The sequence below is a fragment of the Bactrocera neohumeralis genome, chromosome 5 (genome assembly GCF_024586455.1).
Source record: "Bactrocera neohumeralis isolate Rockhampton chromosome 5, APGP_CSIRO_Bneo_wtdbg2-racon-allhic-juicebox.fasta_v2, whole genome shotgun sequence".
NCBI lineage: Eukaryota > Metazoa > Arthropoda > Insecta > Diptera > Tephritidae > Bactrocera > Bactrocera neohumeralis.
The window spans coordinates 68,029,075-68,049,508 of record NC_065922.1 but is presented as its reverse complement, the minus strand read 5'-3'; the positions used below and the strand labels follow the sequence as shown (position 1 = coordinate 68,049,508).

General features: G+C 39.5%; 4 protein-coding genes across 4 annotated transcripts; all 4 read left to right on the top strand.

The window, feature by feature from the left end:
• The first annotated feature begins 2,759 nt into the window (after positions 1-2,759).
• On the top strand, positions 2,760-4,344 carry LOC126759355 (putative gustatory receptor 39b). The gene is made up of 3 exons (XM_050474090.1): positions 2,760-3,737; positions 3,800-3,967; positions 4,264-4,344. The coding sequence occupies exons 1-3, from the start codon at positions 2,760-2,762 to the stop codon at positions 4,342-4,344; spliced, it is 1,227 nt and encodes a 408-aa protein (XP_050330047.1).
• A 1,320-nt stretch (positions 4,345-5,664) lies between these two features.
• Positions 5,665-7,084, top strand: LOC126759134 (uncharacterized). Its single transcript, XM_050473754.1, has 3 exons — positions 5,665-6,624; positions 6,686-6,853; positions 6,916-7,084. The coding sequence occupies exons 1-3, from the start codon at positions 5,668-5,670 to the stop codon at positions 6,970-6,972; spliced, it is 1,182 nt and encodes a 393-aa protein (XP_050329711.1). The 5' UTR covers positions 5,665-5,667; the 3' UTR covers positions 6,973-7,084.
• Positions 7,085-8,550: 1,466 nt separating this feature from the next.
• Positions 8,551-10,838, top strand: LOC126759133 (putative gustatory receptor 39b). Its single transcript, XM_050473753.1, has 3 exons — positions 8,551-9,547; positions 9,608-9,775; positions 10,703-10,838. Exons 1-3 carry the CDS (start codon positions 8,579-8,581, stop codon positions 10,757-10,759), a joined length of 1,194 nt encoding a protein of 397 aa, XP_050329710.1. The 5' UTR covers positions 8,551-8,578; the 3' UTR covers positions 10,760-10,838.
• Positions 10,839-13,403: 2,565 nt separating this feature from the next.
• On the top strand, positions 13,404-14,800 carry LOC126759135 (uncharacterized). Its single transcript, XM_050473755.1, has 3 exons — positions 13,404-14,360; positions 14,422-14,589; positions 14,652-14,800. The coding sequence occupies exons 1-3, from the start codon at positions 13,404-13,406 to the stop codon at positions 14,706-14,708; spliced, it is 1,182 nt and encodes a 393-aa protein (XP_050329712.1). The 3' UTR covers positions 14,709-14,800.
• The last annotated feature ends 5,634 nt before the right edge of the window (positions 14,801-20,434 follow it).

Sequence of the window (20,434 nt, the reverse complement as noted above, 5' to 3'; positions counted from 1 at the left end):
TTACTGAAGCATACATTAGGGCTCACCGCTGTTACCAAACGCAAGTCTAATATAAAGAAATTCCTGCCGGTCACTACAATGCACTGCAGCTCTAACTGTGTGGAGAATTGCTGCAATAGAGTGCGATAAGAACGCATGGACTGCGAAGAACTCATAATTATTAGACGACGCAACCTAGCGGCTAACAAGCGATCCTAAAAGTATGCTTAGAAATGAGTTCAGATTATGACATTTGCTTTGTGCTTACCAGTTGCGAACATTTATGACACAGATAGCAAATATGCCAGATGCTGGCGGTTATAGGTACCAACCACCAAAAAGCTGGCACAAAATAATTGGAACTCTCCAGAAGTCCCTCATAGCTTAGCACCGCAAAATATAGTCCACAACCATAGTCCATGATATAACAGGTTATTATGATGAAGAGTGACCAGCCAGCGAATTCATTGAGCAGTTCAAATGCCTTATAGAGTAAATCGTAGATATCCTTAATGGCCAAGAGATATGCCAAAGTTTGCAGTTTTTTATAGTTAACATCCAACAACTGTTGGCTTGGCGCCGTGCGGTATGCAACAAGCTGTTGCAACTTCATGCAAAGACATTCCAAATAATTTCGCAAAGCAAACACGTAAATACACAACTGTACGATACGTAAACGAATGATTATGTTATACCAAATGGCGTGCCAAAAGTAACCCAAATGTTGTAATTCCATAAAAGTATACACCGTAAGGCCGAAGCAGATGAGCGATAGCCAAAGCAAATATTTCAGGTGCCAACGTGCACGCGACGGCCAACAAGCCAATTTAATGTCCTCTCGCAGCCGTAGCTTCAGTGAGAATTCAATTTCGTGCAGCAGTCGTAAGAATGCTTCCTGCTGCCGTTGACGCCATAAGCCCTCGGCTACAATGACTATACTAGATAACGCTTGTACACTGTAGATAAGAGTGCACGCTGCTTCGCTGGCCAAGCCTGGTATGGGCTTACGCGCAGCTAGTGATCTCACATAGGCCACGCAGAGTGCAACTAATAGCAGGTGTAGGTAAATTTCTTTCAAACCTTTTTTTGTTAAGATTTGTTTGCGCTCAAGCCAAACCAGACGCTTGCTGCGCGCGGTTGATCTATCGTTTGTGTACTGCGTATTCGGTGTTGGACTTATGTAGAGTCCGAAGACGAGCGAATAACGTAACCAAGCGCGCAATTGTTGCTCCATTTCGCGTAGACTTTCTTTGCTGTACTAACTAAACTGTTCGAGCTAATTTGGAGACTAATATTCCTTTGGCGTGTTATTTGATTGACATATAAATAGATTTATGCGATAATGAAAAATTGCATTTCAATAGTATTAATTATATAACACTGAAAGGTAACTTGTGAGTCGATGTAAAAATTGCACCCCTCACTTTTTGGTAAAATTTCATATCCCAGCAACTATTTCAAGCTTCTAATTTTGAAATGTGGATATTACAGTTACAGTTAAAATTTTGGAAAATCGGACTATAACCACGCCTATTTTCCATATAACACAATTTTCAATACCTATGTAGAGTTCCTCTGCACTTTATTATGAATAAGCCAAAAGCTTATAAATAGATATTGGATATTGGGATCAAATTTTGCGCTAATAAAGCTTTCAAAGTATTCACCTCCCACCTAAAAGTGTTCGAAATCGATTGATAGCTTTTCAAGTACCGAATAGGAGGGCCTCAGCCTTTTTATGGTAAATATCGGCCAATGAAATATCTTCATCTTTCTCATCGCTTTGTGGGCTCTTGGAAAGAAAAGAAGATGTGAAGCTCTCCAGCCAAATTTTCTTCTTGATAGGTATGTCAAGAAGCAAAATTACCGGATTTGGGACGAAAGCCAACCCGAAGAGATTCAACAGCTGCTATTTCATCCAAAAAAAAACAGCGGTTTTTGTGGTTTTGTGGCCCGGTGAAATCAGCGATCCATTTTTCATCAAAAATGATGCCGGTGAGAACGTAATCGTCAATGGCGATCTTCATCGCACCATTATAACCGACTATTTGATTTATGATCTCGGCGACATTTAGTCTCAACAAGACGGCGCTACTTCCCACACATTGTATCAATCAATGGATTTATTGAGTGAACACTTCGAGCAACAGATCATTTCACGTTTTGGGCTGGTCGATTGGTCACCAAGATCGCGTGATATCACACCGTTAGATATTTTCCTGTGAAATATGTAAAGTCAAAATTTATCCGCTCCGATTTAGGCATTGGAACAAAACATAACGCATATCATTCGCCAGTTACCAGTCGAAATGCTCGAACGAGTAATCGAAAATTGGTCTCAAGATGTTGACCATCTGAGATATGGCCGCGAGCAAAATTTTAAAGAGATAAAAAATAAATGCCAAAAAATATTATTTCGAGTTGTAATCAACATTCCAACAATCATTAAAATTGAATTTTCTTTGGTTTTTCATAAAAAAAAGTAAGGAACCTCGAAATGGATCACCCTTTATAAATATTTCATAGGGTCGCCATAAGTGCTACAAACTTTGTGGCAAAGTTAATATTATAGTGTCCAGGGTATAAAAGTAATCGCATATATATATCAGAACCACCTTAATAAAGCCATACCCTTCCCACTTTCTAATACATCCGATTATTTTTTTATCCAAAAAGATACCATCTGTTAACAAATATTTGCACACACGCGGAATTTCACACTCAACTTGCCTTCGATTGCAGAGCAAATCCGCAAAGCATTTGCAAAACTCGAGCGTAAAATGGAACACGAACTGCGGCACTGGCTTCGCTTGTGCATGTTCTTCGGTATTTACCAGCGACAACCTAAGCCAGCGTTTGCTGTGGCGAGAGGCGCACTTACTCTGCCAACGGAAACTCACAGCTGCCGGCGCAGCGCCCACAGTGACAAGCGCCGCCTGCTGACGCTATCGCATTGTCACCTCTGCCTCATAGCGCTGACGCTTTGCCTGGGCTACGTGCACGGCCTACGCCGCTGTGGCGGTCTGCCAACGCTGATGCTCACTTGGGTGGCCAGCGTCATACTCTTCAGCTTGCAAGTGCTCACCAATCTGCTGATAATTATGGAAACCGTGCGCCGACGTGCTCAACACGCCGCCTTTTTGCAGACACTCGCGGCCATTGAAGACGCACTCAAGCTGCGTTTGCGTGTGAATGTGCAAAAGCGGGCGCTGCTGCACGAATTGCGCTGCCTGATCGGCTGTTTTGTGTTGTGCTCACTCGTTTGTCTGCTGCTCTTCATTATCAGCACGCATTGGTTGAACTACATTGGCTTCTTCTGGCATGGATTCTGGTCCATACTAACAATGCGTGTACGTATTATACAATTGTTGTTGTACGTACGCATCTTGCAACACTATCTGGAGTGTCTCTACGCGACATTGCGTGAAATTGTGGCCTATCGCTTGGCGCCAGAGGAGTTGCTGCTCGATATCAACTACGTTAGATTGGCTTCGTTGGATTCGCTGTTGGCGGTCAAGGAGATTTACACGCTCATTTATCGCGCGTTTCATATGCTTAACTACTTTGCCGGCTGGTCACTCTTTGGCATTGTCAATTGTTATATGTTTGATGTGAGCTGCAATGTCTATTGGACGCTGCTAAGTTTGGATGGCTACCAGAATAGGCGCTACTATTACGTGGCGGGACCGGTGGCATTGCTACCGTTGCTCGCAATCGTTTGCTATTTGTGTTTTCTATGTGAAAGATGCCAGGATTTGGTAATAATTGGCAACAGCGAATGTTTATTAAAATGTAAACGAAAACTATTGTGTACTTTTAGGCGCGTCGCATCGCTTTCCTACTAAACAAACTGAAAATAATGCGTAACAAGCAGTCGCTGACGGCATATCGGCTGGTCTTGCAACAACTTTCCGCACAAATACAAGTACAACAAATCGAAGTAACGGCACAACACTTCTTTGTCTTGGAACTGCGTCTACTGATGACCGTAAGTGACATAAATCTGTGGTCATAAGGTGAAACAGCTAATGCGATTTGAGCAATTTAGAAAAAGAGTGCTTTGGGTGTCTTAAATAATGTTTTCTTACAAATCAAATCTCACATTGTGAATCTTAAGTTGTTTTTTAAAGACCTCCAAGTTGTTTTTAGCCATGAGTTGGTTTTGTCTCCAGACGAATTTCGCTGTTGTTCCTTTTGGTCATAGAAGTATATTTTCCCCTCAACTAAAATTAAAACTAAATTAAACTAAAAATTATATGGAATTTTATACAATTCTCTTTGTAGATCTTCTCTGTGACTTCAACAAATTTGGTAATACTGGTGCAATTTCTTTGCTTGGAGCTGGAGTTGTTGAGCTTATCTTGAAAACTATTAAGCAATTTAGAAAAAAAGAGTGTTTACGTAAATAAAAATACAATGAATTGCCAATGAGGCTATAAATATTTATCTCTGAACGACTCGGAAATAAAATTATGCAGCGAGTACTAGAAAGATTAACACTGAGAATGATTTCTGTTCGCGAATTTATAGGGATGCGTCCGAAGAGCTTTTATGTTTACGGCAATGAATTGACGACGAGCATTAAATATTCTTTTAAAGCAAAAGTCAGCAATTCCAAAGCATTCTTAAGCTCTTGCAGGTTCTTTGGTCGAAGGTTTGTTTTCATATTTATCTTGTTTCTCTCGTTTTAAAGAACTGACAAATTTTTGAGACGGTTTCAACAAAAATACGCCAGGAAGTTCAGGCTAGGTCTTCCACTCTAGGTTAGTAGATATATGGATTCTTTATTCCTCAACTTGAAGTAAGTAGAACTGAACCAATAGTCGTCTCACTGTTGGTTTGAAGGCTTGGATTCAAAAGCTCTCAGCGTTCTGTGAGATAAAAGTTAGAAACGAAGGTGGAGACAAATGCTTAGGCAGGTAGGCTTCCAAATCCAGCTTCATAGGAGTAGTGTCACAGTATATGGTCTACGTGTTGGTAGTCAAACCAGCTCACAACCCTGGGGTCAAAAGAATTTTTTTTGCTACCCAGAGGATACTTGGTCTAAGACCGAAAGTCGTGAGCAGCTTGAGCCGTATGTAAAATATTCGTTCCTGGCCACTCCCAAGTGAATGGCGCTCACAGAACTTTCCTCACTTGCGTGAGCTTCTATTTAAGGTGACTAAGCCACATGTCCCGTTGGGATAGCGCTGAAAGCTGGTACTGTGGACAAAAGCCCTTTTATCAGGCTGACATATTAAATATGAATATTGGAATTTATTAAAACGATTTTACAAAAGCTATTTTTAAAGTCTGAAGGGACACATTAAGCAACTTAGTTGTGGAAATTAAAGACAACACATCTCTAATAAAAATATTTAAGCATATCAATAAGAATTTAATTTAAAAACTAAATTTAAAATTAAAAAAAAAAAATTGAAATTTCGGTCACAACACAGAGACCTGCAGTTGTTAGATAATATACATATGTACAAATATAGTTACCGATACTATTCGCACCATTAAGCATTCCTGTAAAAATAATTGATTGATTTAATGCATTTGATTGCATTCTGCTTGTCAGCCCTGCAGCTGTCAATCTTCATCAATATGCTGATATTTATGCAACGCTGCGTGCACTGCCAATCATCGAGTAATCTTACTTAGCTCTTACCAGACTTTTAGTATCATACTACGAATTCACACAGAATGGAGCAGCAATTCCGTGCTTGGTTGCGCTACTCGCTCGTCTTCGGCTTCTATATAAGTCCAACGCCAGACGCCAGTAAGAAATCAGCGCAGGCAACTAGCCTCTCGCGCACCAACCACGGTTTTACATGTTCACTGCAACGTTTAAAAAAGCTCTACTTATACGTGCTGCTGCCCTGGCTCTGCGTGCTTTACGTGAATGGTCTGGCTTCGCGCAAACCCGTACCTGGCACCATGCTCAGCTGGACCGTGGCGACGTTGTTTTTTAGTTCACAAGCGTTCTCCAATATACTCATGGCAGCCGAAGGTATCTGGCGTCAGCAGCAGCACGAGACGTTCCTGCGGCTACTGCACGAAATCGAATTCTCACTGCGGCTGCGGCTCAGACTGGATATCAAATTGGATGTGTTTCTGCCACGTGTGCGTCAGCTGTTAAGATTTCAGCTTTGGCTTTCCGCCATTTGTGTGCTTATATTCGTGTATAATTTTATTAAATTGCAATATATCGGCTACTTTTGGTATTCCATTTGGTTTGCGATTGCGATGCGCTTACGCTTAATACAGCTGCTGATCTACGTGTGCGTGCTGCGTCATTACATGCGTTGTCTTTGCTTGAAATTGCAACAGCTTGTTGCCTACCGCACGGCGCCAAACCAGCAGCTGTTGGATGTTAACTACGAAAAACTGCAAACACTGGCTTATCTATTGGCCATAAAGGATATCTATGATTTGCTGTACAAGGCATTTGAGCTGCTCAATGCGTTCGCTGGCTGGTCGCTGTTTAGCATCATTTTCTGTTATATGCTGGACTATGGTTGTACGCTCTACTGGGCGCTGCTCAGCTGGGAGGGCTATCTCGAACGTCGCAACTACTACGTCGCGTGCTTTTGGTGGCTGCTGCCCATGACCATAATTATCTGGCATCTCTGTTATTTGTGCCATAATTGCAAGCAGTTGGTGCGTACGCAAACAAATTACAAGATATCATGCCGCAACTCCATTATCTGCATACTTTCAGGATCGCTTCATAGCTAGCATGTTGTGCCGCATAATCGTTGTAAATTCCTCGCAATCCATGTGCGCTTATCGCATGTTGCTGCAACAATTCTCCACACAACTGCAGCTGCAGTGCATTGAGGTGACCGCAAGGAACTTCTTTACACTGAACATACGACTGATAATGTCGGTAAGCCTAAAGGTATACTTAAATAAAATGTGTGTGGGAGTATTAATGGTTTTTCTTTGCAGATTTGTACCTGTATAGCGACTTATTTGGTGATAGTAATACAATTTTTAAATATTTAATTTTCAATCTAACAAATTATAGAAAAATTGGAATAAAAAAGGAAAAAATGTTAACCGCGATTGTATCGAAGCTGTTGTATCCTTGACAAATAAAGAAGTTTCCATACATGAACATAAATCTATCAATTTGTATGACAGAGGGATATGGCTGAATCGACTCAGCTTGTCATGCTGATGACTGAATTGTATAGGGTGTCCATTTTAGCTTTATTAATACTCCCATCTCATGTTAGAGCGCTTCTTAAGCTCCTATGCATATTATTCCATTTACTGTTTCACTTGCTGTTCCAATTCTAAATCGTTTCTTCATATGGAACACATTTGTTTTAGAATTATTTTTGTAATTAGCATTTCCATTATGCATGCTGTTCCATTCTCGTTCCAATTTCAAATCGTTCCTTCATAAGGAACACATTTGTTTTTGCATTAATTTTTTAACTTGCTTTTCCATTACAGCACAATTTAGGCTTTTCCTAACAAGCATGTTCTATGCATCTTCTTCCATTTACTATTTCAACTTAGTGTTCCAATTCCAAAGCGTTCCGTCAAATTGAACACATTTGCTTTTGCATTATTTTTTTAATTTGCATTTCCATTATGCAGGTTGTTCCATTTATGTTCCAATTCAACATCGTTCCTTTACATTAAAACAGTTATTTGTGCATTGATTTCCTTCAATTTACAGACCCATTCTATACAGTTCCATTCTATTCCGTTCATTTCCATATTTTTCGCTCTTCTTTTCTCAATTTCCTTATGTAGCTATTTTGGCTTAATTTTTTATTCGATTTTAATTGTTTTCCCAGCTTTTTATATTACCTAACTATCATTTTCAAAATACTTGCATGACATTCATTAATTTATAATTATCATTCCATACCAGGCTGTTCCATCTTTCTGTTATTATACATATGTACTTCCACATCGATCTCTCTTTTGAACGAAATTAACTTATTTTAGTATTAATATTCTTGTTTTGTAACTTGTGTTTTTATTACATGTTGTTCTATTCCATATTGTTTCAATATTTTTAAGATTTTTTCAAAAACCATTTCCTAATATGGTTCAAGCATTATTTTCATAGTAACTTAGTGTTCCGATTCCATTTCGTTCCGTCACTTTTCCTTAGCTAGATTTCTTTGATTTTCTTCGAAAGGTCATTTTACTATAAAATTCCTTAAATACACACATGTGTTCCGATTCCATTTCGTACCTGCACATTGTTTTGATTTTCTTTAAAACTTCATTTTATCACCTACGAATTTACTCTTGAAAACAAACAACCTCTTCTTCGTTCCAATTCTAAAAATTTATATGTGTGTATGTATGTAACTAGTTCACTTACAATATATGTACATATGTATGTATGTATGTAGCTACATATATATGTATGTCCTGCAAATGCATTCTTGTGTTCAACATTTTAAGCCTTTCAAGTATCAAGATTAAATACTTGCCCTTAATATCACATGCCGCCAGCAATCTAGCATTTAAAGGGTTATCAATACGCCTGTCACTCATGCTTATCAAGCGTCTGAAGGAACATCTACATAATTTTCCATTGGAAAGTTGAGTTTGGTAAGCGCTATTAGTCCATAAATGCAACATGGAACAGCAACTACGTACGTGGTTGCGTTACGGCATACTACATGGTATTTATCTGGGTGAAACCAACAACGGAACAACGTTACAAACCCCGCGCATAGCATGCAAGCATCAAGCCTGGACTGGCGCACCGAAGAAACTCACCCGCAAGGCACTGTTACAGCGCGTACATATGTGTATTTTGCTCTGCGCTATCGGTGCGCTCTACATACACGGCCTAACTTGGCTTAATTATATACCCGGGCTCATGCTTACTTGGGTATCGGCTACGGTAATCTTTACCACGCAAATATGCACGAATTTCCTCATCGTAATGGAGGCGCTGTGGAAGCAGCCAGAGCACGAGGCTTTCCTTCTGCTCTTGGATGAGATTGAGGTATCCTTGAAGTTGCGCTTGCGACAGGATGTCCAACCGCTGTTGTTGCATAAAATTGTACGCACACATTTAATTTACCTGCTTGCATTGTCGCTTGGCTCCATAATGCTCTTCATTATCACGTCACTTTGGTTGAATTACATTGGTTACTTTTGGCATGGGCTTTGGTCCATAATAACTATGCGCCTACGCATAATACAGCTGGTCATCTACGTGCGCGTCTTGCGGCACTATCTCGAGTGTCTCTGCACAAAACTGCGTCAAATTGAAGCCTACCGCACGGCGCCGGCGCAGCAACTGCTGGATATCAACTACGAGAAGTTGGCTTCGTTGGAGTATCTGCTGGCCATCAAGGAGATCTATATGCTGCTGCATAAAGCATTTCAGCTACTCAACAGTTTCGCCGGCTGGTCGATGTTCAGCATCATTGCCTGCTATATGTTTGACTTTACCTGCAATCTATATTGGACTTTACTGAGCTTGGATGGTTTCGTCAGACGTCGTTACTATTACATAGCTGGCCCAGCTGCCATGATGCCCTTAATCGCGCTCATCTGTCACTTGTGTTGTTTATGCGATAATTGCACGAAATTAGTGAGTTTTTATTAAATAAGCTCTCTCTTAGTTCTTTATTCAAAAATTGTATACTTTTAGGGTCGCACAGTGGCGCATTTACTGAGCAAGATAACTATAATGAGCACCGCTGATACACTCAGCTCATATCGTCTCGCGTTATATCAACTCTCCGCGCAATTACAACTACAACGTATTGAGGTGACGGCGGAGCATTTCTTTGTTTTGGAAATGCGCTTTCTAATGACGGTGAGCCTGGATGTATGCCTTTGCTAGAAGTTAGGGAAATACAGAAAGGACTAGCATGTTATCCAAAGAAATCTTCTTTCTGCAAAAAATTTTTGTGAGTTTTAAATATAGTAAGACTTTGTTCTTGGAATTCAGTCTCAGTTGGAAGCATCTCATATTTCCGTCAGACTGCAGCACTCAGCCTTAGGGATTTTAGCGACTTGCTTCACTCACACAATGATTTAGAGTTTAGAACAGTTGTAGCTATAAATATTTGTTTCTATACCTATTAAAAGCTGAGAGTTGAAAAAAAACTCACTCTTCGAGTAATATCGGTGTTAATATGTATTTTATTCCAATTTTTTTTTAATTAACTTGAACTCAAATAGCTATCGATTTGACGAAACAGTGGGTATTTTCTTTTTAATTATTTAAATAGCTCCTAATTGTAAGAACGTTAAAGGCTTCGACGGGTAACTTAATTCTTATCCAATTATATGACTCTCTTCTATCTTTCTCTCTTTTATTCCCAATATTATGCTAATTTTCTCTTTATAATGTAATGTATGTTCTGAGCAAACCAGACCGCAACTAACTACTTTAGTGGCTTTCGGAACTCATACTCAAATATGTAAACGGAGTTCGGAGAATATTAACTCATTAAGCATACGAGTCTCATTTCTATCATCTATAGGTCCTTAGATTATTTTCAATTCCTTTTGCTTTATACAAAAAGTTTCCATTCAAATGTAAGCTCTCAATTGGATGATTGATTAGTAACAAGGTGGGCTTTGCGAATTTTAGCATACTGCATATTGGGGTTGAATATAATATGTCAGGAACGATGACGTAACTTCTTTCCTTTCTTTAGTATTTGAAAATCCACAAAGCCTTTAGGTTCAGAATTGTTACTTTGATTTTTGCTTTAAAAATGGATTTTCTTTTCAGATCTCCACGGCAGTAGCAATGAATTTGGTGATACTGATACAATTTTTGAACTCCTAAAGTATACTTTTAGCAATGGTATAAAGTCGTATTTATGATTTGAAAGTACTAAATAAATTGATATCTGAGATAACTGAGAGTTTGGTGTTTGTTCGTCGAGAGGACTTTACTTGTCAACTGCCTACTCAATCCAAAGTAGCACCTGTTGGCAAGAGTTATTCTGCGTTAGATTTCGATGCTGACGTTGTTGTTGCTGTGAATGCTGGTTCCAAGATAGACGAAATTATCTGGGACTTCGAAGTTATGACTGCCAACAGTGACATGGGAGTCTAGGAGGACCACTGTTTATTTTATAAAGGAGATACTTCATTTTGCTCGCGTTCACTACCAAATTTATTCGCTTTGCTTCCTTATCCATTCTAGAGAAAGCAGAACTAACAACGCGGTTGTTGAGGCTAAAGATATCAATATCAACGTCGTACACTCTTATAGAATATTGTACCTTCTCTATTTAGTTCTGCGTCTCGAATTATTTTCTCCAAAAGTGGATTAAAGAAGTCGCACGAAAGGGAGTCGCCTTGTCTGAAACCTCGTTTGGTATCGAACGGCTTGGTGAGGTCCTTCCCGATTGCTCAACGTCAGCTTACACAGCTGTATTAGTTTTGCGGGGATACCCAATTCAGAGACCGCGGCATAAAGGCAGCTTCTTTTCGTGCTGTCAAAAACAGTTTTGAAATCGACGAAGAGGTAGTGCGTGTCGATTCTCTTTTTACGGGTCTTTTCCAAGATTTGGCGCATGGTGAATTGCTAGTCAGTCCGTCGTCCGTTCATATTCTACAAAGAAGCTGATTCATGCTCCTTATAAGTTCATCGACGCCGTATTTGAACAGCTCGGCCATCTTGCTTTTTTTGTATGCGAATGCGTCTAGCTTCCCTCTTCAATTCTCGGTATCTATCCCATCCCGCACGTATTGTGGTCGATTCTAACGTTGCGAGGTAGACAGTCTGCTTTCTCTCCACTGCGAAACGACACTCCTCATCGTACCAGCTGTTCTTTTGCATTTTCCATCCACCAATGGTTTCGTTTGCAGCTGTATAAAGCTTGAAATGTCCCACAGTTCCCTTATGCCGAGTTGCTGACGAATGCTCCCAAAGAGCAGGAGTCGCTTTTCATTTCGATAGGTGGATTCCCGATCCCGTCACAGCCCTGGCGTTAAAACCGCCAAGTACGATTTTGACACCGTGGCGGGGGCAGTTCTCATAGGTGGGCTCGAAGCGATCATAGAAGGCGTCTTTGGTCACTTCATTCTTCTCTTCCATTGGGGCGTGGGCCCAAATCAGCGATATGTTAAAAAATGTTGCTTTGTTGCGGATTGTGACGTTCATCCAGCGAGGTGAATGCCAAGGCTCGGCTACGGAGTCTCTCTCCCACCATAAATCACACAACGAATTTACAGTCCTTTATATGGCCACTGTAGTAAATGCCACAAGGACGTACTCGTCTTAGTCCTTGTCCCGTTCATCGCACTTCTTGAGCGGCGGTGATGTCAGCCTTTATGTATACGAGGATATCAGCGGCACCTTCCCAATAAAGGGAACGAACATTATAGGTGCATGCCCTTATATCGTAATCCTTAATGCGTTTGCCATCGTGGTCATCAAAAGTGGGGTTTCTCTTTCGAAGCTGTTGTTTAATTTTCTTTGGGACGTTTTTTACTTGGCGAGTCCTAAACCAGCGCACAACCCTAGTGAGGGAGGGTTCGCCTTCTCACCTTAGCTCCCTTCAAACGGATGTTCTTTGGCTACTTAGAGGATACTTGGTCTGAGACCGAAAGCCGTGAGGTGCTTGAGCGGTATGTAAAAGATTCGTTCCTGGTCACTCCCAAGTGAATGGTGCTCACAGAACTTTCCTTACTTGCGTGAACTTCTACATATGGCTCCATGTTCGGCTCGAAATTCAACGTAGAATAACTCTTGCCAACAGGTGCTATTGCGGACTCAATTGAGAAGTAAAGCACTCTCTACATGAACAAGGACCAAAGTCTATCAGTTACTCATTATTCCCGTTGTGCTATATGGAGCATAGACATGAGCGATGACCACATCTGATAAGTCGTCGTTATGAGTTTTCGAGAGAATGGTTATGCGGAAGATTTATGGTCCATTGCGCATTAGCCACGGCGAATATGGCATTCGACGGAACGATAAGCTGTATGAGATATATGTACGACGACATTGACGTAGTTCAGCGAATGAAGAGACAGCGACTACGCTGGCTAGGTCATGTCGTCTGAATGGACGAAAACACTCCAGCTTTGAAAGTATTCGACGCAGTAGCCGCCGGAGGAAGCAGAGAAAGAAGAAGACCTTCACTCCTTTGGAATTTATTAAAATGGTTTTTCAAAAGCTATTTTTAGGGTCTGAAGAGACACATTAAGCAACTTAGTTGCGGAAATTAAAGACAACACAAGAATTAGATATTATATATATGTACAAATATAGTTACCAATACTATTCGCTCCATTAAGCATTCCTGTAAAAATAATTGACTCAATATTAAATTGCATTCTGCTTGTCAGCCCTGCAGCTGTCAATCTTCATCAATATGCTGATATTTTTGCAACGCTGCGTGCACTGCCAATCATCGAGTAATCTTACTTAGCTCTTACCAGACTTTTAGTATCATACTACGAATTCACACAGAATGGAGCAGCAATTCCGTGCTTGGTTGCGCTACTCGCTCGTCTTCGGCTTCTATATAAGTCCAACGCCAAACGCCTGTAAGAAATCAGCGCAGGCAACCAGCCTCTCGCGCACCAACCACGGTTTTACATGCTCACTGCAACGTTTAAAAAAGCTCTACTTGTACGTGCTGCTGCCCTGGCTCTGCGTGCTTTACGTGAATGGTCTGGCTTCGCGCAAATCCATATCTGGCACCGTGCTCAGCTGGACCGTGGCGATGGTGGATTTTAGCTCACAAGCGCTCTCCAATATAGTCATGGCGGCCGAAGGTATCTGGCGTCAGCAGCAGCACGAGACATTCCTGCGGCTACTGCACGAAATCGAATTCTCACTGCGGCTGCGGCTCAGACTGGATATCAAATTGGATGTGTTTCTGCCACGTGTGCGTCAGCTGTTAAGATTTCAGCTTTGGCTTTCCGCCATTTGTGTGCTTATATTCGTGTATAATTTTATTAAATGGCAATATATCGGCTACTTTTGGTATTCCATTTGGTTTGCGATTGCGATGCGCTTACGCTTAATACAGCTGCTGATCTACGTGTGCGTGCTGCGTCATTACATGCGTTGTCTTTGCTTGAAATTGCAACAGCTTGTTGCCTACCGCATGGCGCCAAGCCAGCAGCTGTTGGATGTTAACTACGAAAAACTGCAAACACTGGCTTATCTATTGGCCATAAAGGATATATATGATTTGCTGTACAAGGCATTTGAGCTGCTCAATGCGTTCGCTGGCTGGTCGCTGTTTAGCATCATTTTCTGTTATATGCTGGACTATGGTTGTACGCTCTACTGGGCGCTGCTCAGCTGGGAGGGCTATCTCGAACGTCGCAACTACTACGTCGCGTGCTTTTGGTGGCTGCTGCCCATGACCATCATCATCTGGCATCTCTGTTATTTGTGCCATAATTGCAAGCAGTTGGTGCGTACGCAAACAAATTACAAGATATCATGCCGCAACTCCATTCTCTGCATACTTTCAGGATCGCTTGATAGCTAGCATGTTGTGCCGCATAATCGTTGTAAATTCCTCGCAATCCATGTGCGCATATCGCATGTTGCTGCAACAATTCTCCACACAACTGCAGCTGCAGTGCATTGAGGTGACCGCAAGGAACTTCTTTACACTGAACATACGGCTGATAATGTCGGTAAGCCTAAAGGTATACTTAAATAAAATGTGTGAGGGAGTATTAATGGTTTTTCTTTGCAGATTTTTACCTGTATAGCGACTTATTTGGTGATAATAATACAATTTTTAAATATTTAATTTTCAATCTAACAAATTATAGAAAAATTGGAATAAAAAAGGAAAAAATGTTAACCGCGATTGTATCGAAGCTGTTGTACCCTTGACAAATAAACAAGTTTCCACACATGAACGTAAATCTATCAATTTGTATGACAGAGGGATATGGCTGAATCGACTCAGCTTGTCATGCTGATGACTGAATTGTATAGGGTGTCCATTTTAGCGTTATTAATACTCCCCTCTCATGTTAGAGCGCACGAGTTTAAGCTTTAACGTAAAGTAAACAAACAAAATTTCTAGCAAAAGAACTAAGCCTAATAATGCCGAGATAAAAAATAATCTTTCTTGAAGAATTTTGCAATCCTGAATAACAACGGAAGGATATTAGCTTGCGGTGGTATTTATTAAAAATTTTAAATATGTTTTTATAGATCAAAATATATTCAGAAGGTAAGTTGAAGTAGAATTATATCGCAAAAGCGGCCATTTGGGGGATCCCTACCTTTTTAAAGAAAAAAGCACAGAAATTTCAAATAAAGTGGGGAATGTTTAATATCATTCGAGAGAACATTCTTTGACATTTAGTTTTTGAAGATTATCTCTTCCAATTGTTGGCCACGGCAACGTCTTAGATGATCCATCAGTCCAATTTTCGATGATTCGTTCGAGCTTTCCACTACTATCAGCCTTGTTATCATGATGCGATTAAGGTCGCCATTGCCGGTTACGTTGGCACCGGCATCATTTTAGAAGAAATATGGATCGATGATTCCAGTGACCCACAAATGCACTAGACAGTGGTTGGCAGCTCTTGAATTTCTCCAAGTCCCAAATGCGGTATGTAAACCACTTTGAGCCAAAAATGGGTCTCATCGCTGAACAAACTTTGGCTCGAAAACGTCGGATTTTCTTGGAACTTTTCAAGAGCCCATAAACCGAAGCAATGCCGCTTGAGAAGGTCGACCGGCATCAGTTCTTCAAGATGTATTTTGTACACTTTCAATTTAAGATCTCCACGTAAAATGCGCCAAGTCGTTCCATACGTAAGTTCGAGTTGTTGTGAACGGCGGCGAAACGACTTTCCATCGTCTTCGTATACACTCTCAGCTACTGCGAGCTGGACGTGGTCTATTCGGTCGAAAGTTATCCAATAAGTAATATATGCTGGGTCTCAAAACGGGTGATGATAATGCGAATAGAGCGCTCAGTAGGCCGACTATGTTGAGCATAAGTTGAGTGAAGCATGCGTAACACATTCTTAACAGAACGTGAATTTTCAATATAAAGTGGCAAGGTTAAACGTTGTTCAGGCATAAGTCTTTCCATGATTTTCCAATCAATACTGCACAAAAATAACATGACAGCTTGACACGACTCTGGCGTAAATGTAATTGGATCACCCGTTATTTTGTGTATAAAGTTGGGTACTGTGACAGCGAGCTTAAAGCTGTTAAACATGTTTTCCACGTTGTAAATAATCCCAGACAAACTTTCGAAAAAGCTGTTGCAGAAATTAGAAGTAACCGAAAGTTTGTCCAAAAACTTATGGATATCTTGAATGTTACCTTAAAAGTTAGGAAGGCAGCAATGTACTATTTATAAAATATCTGTATAGTTTTATCAACCATTTCGGAGAATACAGACTATATTTAATTTCCACCCAGCATAAATGCCGAAGCTACTAACATAAATGATTTTCTAGCGTTTAGAAAGCTTTCACATTTACTGAACTATGAAAGCGCTATGTAAATATTCTTGTATTTTCCATACGTGAGCTTTCATAAAAGCTCAAATTATTATTAAATGAAAGCTTCGAATTCGCGAAACAGTGGTGAAATCGAGGTGTAAGTTATTAATTTTACATGTTAAAAACTGAGAAGAAGTTAAAACTGCTTTTGGAAAGCTTTCACATGTACCAACTTTTGAAACCGCCATATATTCTTGCATTATCCATGCATGTGCTTTCATAAAAGCTCATTTAGGTTTACATATATTAATTGTGAAAGCTTTCACATGTACCAACCTTTGAAAGCGCCATATATTCTTGCATTTTCCATGCGTGTGCTTTCATAAAAGCTCATTTAGGTTTATATTAATTGTGAAAGCTTCAAATTCGTGAATAAGTTATTATGCGCTGGTCGCTTAGATCTTACCAGTGCTGACGTTAAGATTTCAATACTGAACTTTATGTGATAAAATCTAAAAAGAACTTAAAACTTTAAGGGTTATGGTAAAATAGTGCATAACAAATTCTTTTTTATGAAGACGAATTATTCATTTTGTTAAAACATCCATAGTTTTAGGTTCGGCTATGTGTACTTATGTATGCTATATTGTAGTTTCCATTTTTACTCTTCCTCAGCAAAAAAAAAACGAACTATTTTGCAAAAAAAAACGTTTGAGAAATATAATTTTTATTATGAAGGTTCTTTGCTGAGTAACTGGCAGCGTTAAATGGTCAGAATTCACTCGTTTGTTCGCTTACCTTCTCGTGGCTAAAGAACACGCTCACCGTCATCGTTATGCCGCAAGCAAGCGCACTCTCCATAGTGCTTTCGTGGCACTTTGAATTATGAATGTAATTTTATTTACTTATAATCAGTTATATCTATTTACATGTCAATCAATTAACGCGTTAAGTGCTTGCCACATATGAACCTAATTGACCCAAAAAGCTAAGTTAATACTTACTCGTACACCAAAGAAAGTCCACGCGAAATGGAGCAGCAATTGCGAGCTTGGTTACGCTATTCGCTCTTTTTCGGGCTCTACATAAGTCCAAACTTGAAAACAAGTTACATAAATAACAGACTTTCCGCGCACAGCAAGCGTCTAGCATGGCTAGAGCGCCAGCCAATCTCAACAAAACAACGTTTGAAGGAAATTTGTCTGTACATACAGCTTGTTGGAATTTGTGTAGTGTTTGTGAAAGGGCTTGTGTCATTGAAACCCATACCGGGCAGGGCCAGCGAAGCAGTGAGCACTCTGTTATACGCTTTACAAGCATTAACTTCTATAATCATTGTGGCTGAAGGTCTCTGGCGTCAACAGCAGCAGGAAGCATTCTTGAGGCTGCTGCACGAAATTGAATTCTCACTGAAGCTACGGCTGCGAGAGAACATTAAATTGCATTGTTGGATATCTTGTGCGCGTTGGCACCTTCAATATCTGTTTTGGCTATCGCTCATTTGCTCCGTTATTGCGGTTTATTATTTTATGGAATTAGAACATTTGGCTTACTATTGGTATGCCATTTGGTATAACATTATCATTCGTCTGCGTATCATACAGTTATGCGTTTACGTGTGTGCCTTGCGAAATTATATGGAGTGTCTGTGCATGAAATTAGAACAGCTTGTTGCATACCGCACGGCGCCAAGCCAACAGCTGTTGGATGTTAACTATGAAAAACTGCAAACTTTGGCATATCTCTCGGCCATTAAGGATATCTACGACTTACTCTTTAAGGCATTTGAGCTGCTCAGTGAATTCGCCGGCTGGTCATTCTTTGCTATAATAACCTCTAGCATTTTTGACTATGGTTGTACGCTCTACTGGATACTGCTAAGCTATGAGGGTTTTATGGAGAGTCCCACCTACTATGTGGCAGGTGTTTGGTGGTTGGTACCTATGACCGCTACCATCTGGCATATTTGTTACCTGTGTCATAAATGTTCGCAACTTGTAAGCATAAGAAATCGCAATAACTGCTTCACTTAATCATTTCTTAACATACTTTTAGGATCGCTTGTTGGCCGCTAGATTGCGTCGTCTAATATTTATGAGTTCTTCGCAGTCCATGCGTTCTTATCGTATTTTATTGCAATTATTCTGCACACAGTTAGAGCTGCAGTGCATTGTAGTGACCGGCAGGAATTTCTTTATATTAGACTTGCGTTTGATAACAGCGGTGAGCCCTAATGTATGTTTCAGAAAACTAATTCTCAATTAATTATTGTTCTTTTGCATAGATTTTAGCAACTATGACTTCGTATATGGTGGTGTTGATACAATTTCTGTATGCTTGAAGACAATTTACATATGCAGATGCAAATAAGTATTAATAGTGGCGCCTGGAAGGAATAATCCCGTACATATTGACATTAGATATATTTGAAAATATTTCGTGAAAGAAAGTTCTGCAAAATCATGAAAAATAAAAAAACAATAATAATAAATACCTATGATGCATACATACTCATACTACCATATGAAATTGCTAACGCTTGGGCTAACTTTTGAAGCGTCGGATATTTGGTTCATGAAGCCTACTTAACATGACCGAATTATACACTACCCTAAACTCAATATAATTAAAACTTTGCACATATTGTCTTCAAATAGTGTAACCCCACATCAAGGTATAGTCAAAATCGTATCAGCACTTTTGTAGCCAGCATATACCGCACATGAGCACCACAGTACCTAAGGCTGATTATTTACCGAAAGTATCGGCCAAAATATGAGATCTGTAAATGAGAGTAATGTGATAAAAAGAGACCCTATAATATAATATATATAAATCATTAACGATTCAATCTGAGACGATTTGGCTATATCCGTCTGTCCGTCCGCATGTACATATACGAATTTGTTCCACAGTTTTTGAGATATCGTTCTGAAATTTTACACACGTTCTTCTCTCAGCAAGAAGCTGCTCATTTGTCGGAATGGCTGATATCGGACCACTGTTGCATATAGTTGCAATACAAACTGAACGATCTGAATCTAGTGCTTGCATAGCAAACTTTTCCCTTTGACGAGATATCTTCACGAAATTTAGCATCAATTATTATCCAAGACAACGCTACAATATGTATATGAAAAAATTTTCTGGATCGGCTTACTATAGCATTTAGCCGGCATACAAACTGAACGATCAGAAAAAAGTTCTTGCATAGGAAACTTTTGCATTTGACAAGATATATTCACGAAATTTGGTACAGCTTATTTTCTAAGGCAACAATGTAATCTCCGAAGAAATTGTTCAGATCGGCTTACTATAGCATATAGCTGCCATACAAACTGAGCGATCAAATATATGTCCTTATATGGGAAAATTTTTTATTTGTCCAGTTATCTCCAAGAACTTTTGACAAGAACATCGAACCTATTTTGAAGATTGGATCCCTGTATCACATATTTAGCCGTCATAGAAATCGAACGATCAAAACTAAGTTTTGTAGGGAAACTTTTTTATTTGTAAAGGGTATTTCGGCTTTGGTGGAGCCAAATTTAACTTTTTTCTTGTTGTAAAATAAAATACTATGTTTATTAAGCCATTTCACATTATCAGTTGTTTTTGATATTTCATAGTTACTCATACGCACTGTTGGGTGTAATTGGTGAGTTGAGCTGTTTATTTTTGGAATTTTACTATCGGGAAATTTGCTTTTAATAAAAAATATGAACATTTCGCAATTATAATAAATTAATAATTTTGTATTAATCGCAGAATTTTTAACGGTTAAAGTACTTCAGAATTTGAGGAATTTTTAAAAAAAAAAATGTATACACATTTTGTGTATACACACAGTGGACGTCTGCGTTCGAGATTTGATAGCAAAAGCGAACAATACAAAATATTATTTATGCTTATTTATAATTTATTAAGTACCAAAGTAGTACTAAAGGTAGAAAAGTTTATATGTAAATACCTTAAGGTTACGTATACGCACTGTTGAATGTCAGTGACTGGTTATAACGGAGCTATCAATGCATAAAATGTTATTTTTCTGTTTTGT